At 45.4% G+C, this 9,711-nt stretch overlaps 1 protein-coding gene across 1 annotated transcript; it reads left to right on the top strand.

Moving 5' to 3' along the window:
* Positions 1-1,649: 1,649 nt before the first annotated feature.
* LOC125518624 lies at positions 1,650-2,848 on the top strand. Its single transcript, XM_048683450.1, has one exon. It carries the CDS (start codon positions 1,718-1,720, stop codon positions 2,846-2,848), a length of 1,131 nt encoding a protein of 376 aa, XP_048539407.1. The 5' UTR covers positions 1,650-1,717.
* The last annotated feature ends 6,863 nt before the right edge of the window (positions 2,849-9,711 follow it).

The following is a 9,711-nucleotide window of genomic DNA, read 5'->3' as shown; positions in this document are numbered from 1 at the left end:
ATCATATTTAGATTCCACACATTTTTCTAATAAAATTTCATATATAATATGTTAAAATCGAAGTTACGGTTTAAAAGATACAGATAATTTAAAAAATCATTTGGTTTGACTCAAATATATTCCAAAATAATATTTAAAAATACTTAACAGGTAAAAAAATCTCATATTCATATTCTACATATTTTTTGAATCAAATTTTATATATAACATGTTCAAATCGGAGTTACGGTTTAAAAGATATGGATGATTTTAAAAAGCATTTGTTTGACTTAAATATGATCCGTGGATGAATTACCTAAAACATCAGGGGTTTTTTGAAAAATGTAAAATAACGGTTCGAGTGTGACTTAAATCTAGACGGCGGGTTGATTTTAAAAAAAGACAGGGACTTTTGTGTAAAATACAAAAATAACGATTCGTTTTAACTTAAAACAGGACTGCGGGTTGAATTGTCTGAAATAGAGGGACTTTTCTGAAAAATGACATGACGGACGAAAGAAACCCAATTTGCTTTATTATATTAGGTATAAAGATAAAGATATCTATACTCTATGCCTATTATTAAAACAATGTGATATTCTTGATTTCGTTCCGCTTAGGTGATTTTATATTTAAGATATATAAGTAAGGTGGTACTATTTGTAGGAAAATCCATGCAATCCGTTAAAATTTGTTTCATACGTCGCTTGAAGCCCGAGCCTCAGCCCGTTTCGTATATTACCTGGGCCAAAAGCTCAGCCCGTTTAGTACGTCACCTGGGCCAAAAGTCTCAACATGGCTGGGCTTCCGAGGGAGTGAAAAAAAGTTGGCGTATCATGGTCTCGAGCTCGCGAGTCTTTTCCAAAGCCTATTAGTGCCATAAATTGAGTTATATCACGTTTGTGATTTAGAAGAAAAAAATAGCTATGCCATATTTGTGCTCTTCTGATTAATAGTCCCACGTCACTTTTTTATAACAAATCACATCAACTTATATATGCATGAGTTGCGAGAATTAACAAGCTGCTGAGGCATCAACAGAGGGTGCGTTTACTGAACAAGAAAAGAAATTAGCGAGGCATCTGGAGGAAAAGTAGAGCAGCCTTGAGAGGTGACTGACGGATGCATGTTATGGGCAATTAGTCATACCAATAAAAGATGTGCAAAAGAAAAAGAAAGCAAGGCACACAATATTTAATCATTTCGAAGCCCAGTAGTCTGAAATAAACTGTTTTTTCAAACTACTAATCCGATTTTAATGGGGAAAAGCAAGCGCCCTAATTGAGCAATTTTTCATAATGTGTTTAAGACCATGGCTTGCGCCCCCCATCGTTGCCGGATGGCATTGCTTGAATGTTGTCGTGTCGTGTTGATGAATGTTTCGATGTACACACTAATTTGTCTCTTGTTACAAGGCACGGGCATATGTGCTAGTATTACTCAAACTGAATCAAGAATCACAATCAGCACGGCACGTCTTCAGGACCGTATCATGATCGGATTGACGGAAATTTTCAGAAAATGAAAGCAAACGGGAGCGGCAAACTGAACTGGGGACATTTTCGGATTCAGATAAGGAAATCTGACGCGCCAGCGTCTTTAAATATCAGCAAAGACCACCTGCGCGTCCCACAACACCTTCCCGATCCCGCAGACAAACCTCTCCCGCCCGCCCTCGATCGACAGCACCCTTTCCTAGCTAGAACCCTAGCAGTAGATCGGGCAGCCGCCGACCGGGATGGAGGGGCTCGACGTCGACGACGTCTTCCACCACTACCGGCTGAGCCCTACGGAAGTGGACGCCGTCACCTACTACCTACCACGCCTCCTCTCCGGCGAGACGCTGCACGGCGTCGACAAGCTCATCCACCGCGCCAACATCTCCGGCTGCGAGCCCAAGGATCTGGCCGCCCGGTACGCGCCCGTGCCGCAGGCCGTGAGCAGCGGCGACCGGTTCTTCTTCACCACGTGCAAGAGCAAGAACGGGAGCAAGTACCAGAGCGTGCGCGGCGCCGGCACCGGCACGTGGACCATCCAGAAGACCACGGAGATTTGCCATGCGGGAGTCAAGGTCGGCGAGGTCAAGAACCTGTCCTTCAAGAAGAAGGGCAAGTCCACGGGCTGGGTCATGGAGGAGTACCGGTGCCTGCTGCCGGAGGCCACCGTCAGCGACGGGGTGAAGGTCTTCTGCAAGATGCACTTGGCTCAGCATGCCCCTGACGCGGCCCGACAGGAATCGGAGGCGTACAAGCTTCAACAACCGCAACCGGAGGCCGTGACCCAGAGCACGCACGTGCAGAAGAGGCCAGCAACCGCTGCCGCCGCCGAGCCTCATCCGGCGCGCCCTCAGAAGAGGATGTGCGGTGCCGTCCCGGTCCCGGCACCTGCCACATCGTCGTTCACCGCTGCAGCACCGGTTTTCTTGCCGGATGAATCCGTACCTGAAGCTGACGACGACATGGCCCGGTTCTGTTGCACAATCGATGAGCTTCTCGGGTCACAAGCGGAGGAAAATCTCCCGGTCGGAGCTACTAACAGCATCGAACAGAATTTCTACTTGGAACCAGAGGGGCTTTTCGCTGATGCTGCAGAAGAAATCGTCCCGCTCGAAGCTGACGAGCTGGAGTTCCTTAGGACCTTCCTCGATGAAGAAGCAGAAGAGTCGACGAACGACAAGTCATCCATTGCCCAAGACGTGGGGACTTACAAGCCACCGCCGCCGATCATCTTCCATGATCCATTTGAAGCAGCGTGGAAGGCCGAAGAGGCGCTGGAGAAGGAGAAGAGGTGCAATGCCGCGGCCAATCTTCACGCTGGAGGGCACAGCAACTTCTTCTCGCCTGCAAGTGTCTACTATGTCCGATGTTGAAATTGCTTTCAAAGTGTATACGAGGATACTCACTGGCTGATGTATTAGTTCGTCCATGTACGATCGCCACGGATGTACCTCTGAGCAATTTGCTCCACTTGTTCATGCAAGCTGTACTAAAACTGTTGTTGTTCTTCTTGCTCCTGTGATGGATTTTCTGAACCTTGCACTCGCTCCTGCACCAGTACTTCTTCTGCTCTGTTTCCTGTGATGGACCATGTTAAAACTGCTCTTATCTTTTTGTATTAGGCTCAGATAAGCAAGCATGATGCACTTATGATCTGGGCAACCACAGATAAGTAGTAGGAGTAACTATGTTTGTAAATTAAAACTGTTTCACCACTCTTGATAATCTGTAGAACACCTAGAAGTTCATAAGTTGCAGAGCAGATTCAAGTTGTGGCAAAAAAGAAAATTTGTTCTGTCTATTTACAGTGTGGAGTAAACAGTTATTACAGTGTCAGTGTTCATGATTTACAGTGTGGTGTAGTCATATTTTTCCTTGAAATCTAAGTGCAATATGTCTGTCTTGTTGCTAACTGAATTTACAGTATCTAATTGATCTCCAAATTCTGTAGTATTTATGTTCATGACTTACTGAACTATGTTGTCTTTTTTAACAATGCCTTGATCTAGCTAGTTGTACTTTAGCTCCATAGTTCTGTGTAATTTGTGCCTTAATTTTGTTGTTCCCGTGCTTTTTACTCCTTAATTCACACATGTACAGGAAGAACAAGAGGTTAAATTGAACCTAACCCTCCAATGTTATATGTTTGGAACTCCTTTCTGAAATCCCTTTTGTTATTTTTATCTCAAACAAGTAGTACCTGTAATCTGAGATAGTGGCCTTGTATACAAAAATGGAGGGAGTACCCAGGTTTATAAAGATGTAGTGAGCATTGCCAATGCTGTAGAGGGACTGATCTGACTAGGTTTTATGTGACTCATCTTCATTAACTTTTCTCTCTAACCTTTTTTACAGTACAAATGATAATAGTTTACATTGCCAATGTAGTAGTTGTCTTTTTAGTGCAAACTCTGTACTTGTCGATCATTTAAGTCTGAACTTTTCTGACAGTTCCGGACTTTCTTTTGTAGTTTCATTGACTATGCATGAATCTCATGATTTAGTTGTATTTTTTACTGGTATACGTGAAGGCGATACGAAATGCTTGACTTTGATCCAAAATCTATACGCGAAGATCTTCAATAACCGCAATGCCAATGCCGACTTATAATCTGAAAGGCCTATGTGTAAGTGTGTCACGCCTGCTGAAGCAGTGTAGCTTTCTTCAGTTAACTGTTGAAGATTCAGACAAAACGCGCGAGTCGTCCGATCCCTACTGTAACGTTACCATGTAGTAACTGTTCCCTTTCACTCCGTTGCCGGGGACAGCACACCTACTTAACAGCCAGGTTGTGGCTGGCTATTCATTCATGCTTATTCTCCAAGTTTGCCTATCTGGCTATGAACACATACACTATATACACTATAGTTCCTCTTTTATAGTAATACATCCAGATTCAGGCCTGATTTCCTCATTTGATCTCTTGATTTGATCGATTGCTAGCGCCTCAACCCACTCGGGCCTGACAAAGTAGCAAGTGGAGCAAGTTTTTCATACAGGGATTCAGAAGTACAATCATAAAAAAGTACGTTTGGACACAAACAAAACCTTATTGTGTTTTAACATAACCCACATTTTCAAATTTGAACTTGGATGGGCAAATTACGCCTTGCAGTTCAAAAGAGTGAAGGAACGTTGATATTTTGCACCATAATTAGTCATTAATTTTCATCATTGAAATACACGCAAAAAAAACCGTCATCATTAACCTACTGAAGGGACTGTTTTGTGGATTTAAACAAACTGCCTGCAGTACATAAAATATATATCAGCTTACATGCAAAAAAGGTTAAATCTCTATTTCATGAATAAATTAATATTTTTCCTCAAGCAAAAACCTAAATAACCAGTTCTAAGTTTAGCTGAAACTTTAATTGAGTTACTGAGTCGCTTGTTATTCTGTTCATAGCTTTTAAACCGCTTAACCTATTTCAGCAAATAAACACTTCTCAGATATCTACAGAGAATTCCATACAAATTTATTTTAAGGTGACTGGGACTAAAACTGTCTCTAACTTGGTCGAGCGCAGGTAAATAACCTTCAATCATGTTTACTTAATAGGGCCTCATACATGTAAGTTGGTGCTTGTGCAGTCTGCTAATTGCTAATTTTTTGTCCCATTGTCAAATACTAAGTACTAGCTGGGAACTTTGCAATGTTTACTCCAGGAAAGTGGAATGTCCAAAGCTTCTTTCTTGATTAGTTACTTGCTTTGCCTTAAAGACAGTCCCCATGTATGTCCCATGTTTTCTTTTTGTATGAACTTCATATTCCCTGGAATATGAGAATACACCATCCTGATAGACCAGTGGACCAACACACTACCTTGGGATTTTAGAAAAAATATATGTGAATTTGCACACATTTTCTAAATTTCTATCTTTTCTTATCCATGCTCCCGCGTAGATAAATAGTAGGCTCAACAGAAATGAATGTTCACTTGTGTTCAAATTTCAAGGAAGTGTGCTTCACGCTTCGGTTTCTGCAATATATATGTTTTAGAGCATATGATTTAATTTTCCTACTTTTCCAATTATAAATTTATTGGCATCGAAGTAGAGCTTCAGGTTTATAGTTCAGTATATCATTGCAAAGTAGTTTATGGATCAGTATATCACTGCAGTTTCCTTACACCATCAAATTTCAATGTTTTTGTATTATTGTCGATGGAAACATGTTCTTCAACTATAAAATAGCAGGATTTCTTTTCTTATCAATTCTATCCCTTTTTGATGCATTGCAGGTTTGCTATCGAACTCTCAAAAAGGAAAAACAACCTTACTCTATTTTTTGGAGAACCTTCCCGTAGAGTCACTACCTCGACAGAGACAAACATGCAATCAAGGATATATTCAATGGATTTTCAGGCATAACTTGGAGGATATTTTTGCAGGTTCATCACTTGCTTTATTGTTTTCTTACCTTCCGTTCTTCAAGACAATATCTTCCTAGAGTTGCTCTATAAATTTAAATCCATCTTTTTGTTCTTTGGATTATCATGGCGTACTCGTCCTTGTTAAACACAATTACATAGCGTGTTGTAGCGTGGAAGGATTGCATTACTTGCGCATATATGTTAGGTAGTTAGGAAGGACATTTATCTTAACTAGAGTCCTTATCTCTACCTCTTTCTTTCTTCTCAAGTTTGTAATCTCAACTGCTGTATGCGCTATCCAGGGAGGTGCGCCCCTGGCCTTTATAACACGCAACAGCGCCCCCACGATGGGTAAGACGCTTTCGCCTATTCGCACATGGTATACAGAGCCTCCTCTTCCAAACCCTAGCTGCTCCATAGTCCCAAGCCATGTCTTCCTCCAGCGCCGCCCCAAGCAATCTCGGTCAGGTCATGGAGAAGCTCTCCCGGACGAACTACGTCCTGTGGGGAACTCAGGTTACGCCGCAGCTGAGGGGAGCTGGGCTCTTCAGCTACGTCGATGGAACGATGTCGGAACCCACCCGCCTCCTCGTCACCAAGGACAAGGACGGCAAGGAGTCGTCTGAGCTCAACCCTCTCCATCCCATCTGGGTGAAGGAGGATCAACAAGTGCTCGGCTACCTCCTCAACAACCTCTCCAAGGAAGTGCTGATCGCGGTGACCACGGTCACCACCGCGCATGCCCTCTGGGTGGCGCTTGCAGGCATGTTTTCTTCTCAATCTTTGAGCCGTGTAAACAATATTCGCACTGCCTTGATCAATGCACAGAAGGGCACCCAATCGGTTGCTGCATATTACGCTCATATGCGTGGCCTTGCCGATGAACTCGCCGCGGCCGGCAAGCCCATCCAGGACGATGAGCTCATCTCCTACCTGCTGCATGGGCTGGATATGGACTACCAGCCTCTCGTCTCCGCCCTCGACGCCCGTGTCACGCCGGTCTCCATCGACGAGTTGTACTCCATGCTGAGCAACTTTGATCAGCGTGTGGCACAGTTTCACAGCACCGGCGGCGGCTTCAAGTCTTCGGCCAACGCCGCCACTCGTGGGCGCGGCGGGTACTCCTCGCGCTCTCGCGGTCCTCCTCGACACAAGGGCAAGCAAGGTGGTGGCGGCTCCAGCAACTCCTCTCGCGGCGGACGTCCCAACTTCACCAACAACCGGGGCCGTCGCGGCGGGGGTGGCAGCGGTGGCGGCTCGGGCAGATCACGCCCTGATGTCGTACATTGCCAGATCTGTGGCAAGCCTGGCCACACGGCCAAGGACTGCTGGTATCGCTTTGATGAAGACGATGCCTCCTCTGATGAAGATGACAAGGTAGCTGCCACCGCTGATGGGTCATATGGCGTTGATACTAATTGGTATCTTGACAGCGGCGCTACCAACCACCTCACGGGAGAACTTGAGAAGGTGACTCTTCGTGAGAAATATCATGGCAAAGACCAAATTCACACGGCAAGTGGTGCAGGTATGAGGATAAGTCACATAGGTCATTCGGTTATACGTACCCCTTCTCGCAAGATTCATCTTAGAAATTTTTTGCATGTTCCTAGTGCCAACAAAAATCTTCTCTCCGTTCATCGCATCACCATTGATAATCATGTATTCATTGAATTCCATCCTTTCTTCTTTTTGATCAAGGATCAGGCCACGAGGAAAGTTCTCTATTGAGGTAGATGTGTTCGAGGGCTTTACCCGTTGATTACGGAGTTTAGAAGATCAAATAAACAAGCTTGTGGTGCTATCAAGCTCTCGTCCACACGATGGCACGATCGTTTAGGACATGCATGTTTTTCTTTGGTTGAACGTTTGCTTAGGAAAAATAAGCTCCCATTTGTTGGTGAGCGAAATATTGAAACTATTTGTGATTCCTGCCAAAGAGCAAAATGTCATCAATTACCTTACCCTATATCTACTAGTGTTTCCACTCAACCTTTGCAATTGATATTCTCTGATGTTTGGGGTCCTGCCCCCACCTCGGTTGGTCGACACATATACTATGTTAGCTTTATTGATGACTATAGAAAATTTTCTTGGATTTACCTTCTCAAGAAAAGATCCAATGTTTTTCAAGTGTTCAAAAATTTTCAAGCACTTGTAGAACGCAAGTTTGACAGCAAAATTATTGTTGTCCAATCCGACTGGGGGGGGGAGTATGAGAAGCTCAACTCCTTCTTTCAAACCTGTCGTGGGTTTGTCACGGCAGATGTCCTTATGAAAGGACTTAGTCGTGGAGCCATCGCAATGGGTTAGCTTAAAGGGGTTGAAAGGATCGATATGGTTGACTAGAGGGGGGGTGAATAGGCAACTAACGATTTTTAGCTTTTCTTTAACAATTTAAACTTTGCATCAAAGTAGGTTGTCTAGATATGCAACTAGGTGAGCAACCTATATGATGCAACAAGGATAGGAACGCAAGCAAGCAAGATATATGAAACAAATAAGCTTGCACAAGTAAAGGCACGAGATAACCAAGAGTGGAGATAGTGGAGACGAGGATGTGTTGCCAAAGTTCCTTCCCTTTGAGAGAAAGTACGTCTCCGTTGGAGCGGTGTGGAGGCACAATGCTCCCCAAGAAGCCACTAGGGCCACCGTATTCTCCTCACGCCCTCACACAATGCGAGATGTCGTGATTCCACTATTGGTGCCCTTGGAGGCGGCGACCGAGCCTTTACAAACTAGGTTGGGGCAATCTCCACAACTCAATTGGAGGCTCCCAACGACACCACGAAGCTTCACCACAATGGACTATGGCTTCGCGGTGACCTCAACCATCTAGGATGCTCAAACACCCGACCCAAGAGTAACAAGATCCACAAGGGATTAGTGGGGGAATCAAATATCTCTTGGTGGAAGTGTAGATCGAGGCCTTCTCAACCACTCCCGAGCAAATCAACAAGTTTGGTTGGCTAGGAAGGGAGATCGGGCGAAAATAGAGCTTAGAGCAATAATGGAGCTTGGGGGTGGAAGAGGTAAGTCAACGGGGAAGAAGGGGGCCCCTTATATAGTGTGGGAAAAGGATTCAACCGTTACCCATCAACCAGCCCGCGGCCAGCGGTACTACCACGCCTGGCCAGCGGTACTACCGCAAGGCCGCGCGGTACTACTGCTTGCAACCAAGCGGTACTACCGCACGGCTGTGCGGTACTACCGTACCGACCCATGGTACTGCCGCAACCCCAGCAACAGAAAAGATAAACGGACGCGCAGGAGCTGGGGGCGGTACTTCCGCACGCGCGGTACTACCGCGCCCCCCATGCGGTACTACCGCAAGGCAAACACCCCAATCAGGGGGAAGGGAATTTCCGTGCCTACTTCCGCAAAGAAACGGAAGTAGCAAAAACCCGACACAGTAGTACTACCGAGGGGCGGTACTACTGCCTGACTGCATAGCGCGGTACTACCGCTCGGCGAAAGCGGTACTACCGCGGTAGGTGCGGATGTAAAAAATTACATCCGCCCCTACTACCGCAAAGGGGCGGCACTAGCCTGGTGGGCAGCGGTAGTGCGGCTCCAGGGGAGCGGTACTACCGTGGGCACTTGCGGTACTACCGCGCCTCTGCGCGGTACTACCATGGATGCCTACGGTACTAACGTTTTCCTGTGAGCAGTACTACTGCAACCAACCACAGCAGCCAGACAAGGGAGGCAAGAAAACGGAGGAAGCTCCAAGGAAAAAGGAGGGGACAAGAAGGAGACGTGTACGTGATGATTCCACCCAAACCTTTCCAACGCGGACCCCCTCTTAATAGTATGGCTTTCCTACGACTCAAATCCACCAAAAAGAAACGTAGAAAAG

The sequence above is a fragment of the Triticum urartu genome, chromosome 7 (assembly GCF_003073215.2).
Source record: "Triticum urartu cultivar G1812 chromosome 7, Tu2.1, whole genome shotgun sequence".
Classification (NCBI taxonomy): domain Eukaryota; kingdom Viridiplantae; phylum Streptophyta; class Magnoliopsida; order Poales; family Poaceae; genus Triticum; species Triticum urartu.
This window is presented reverse-complemented; position numbering and strand designations above follow the sequence as displayed.

What these genes read in the sequence shown, in the direction of transcription:
- LOC125518624 (XM_048683450.1), top strand. Translation starts at nt 1,718, where the DNA reads ATGGAGGGGCTCGACGTCGACGACGTCTTCCACCACTACCGGCTGAGC.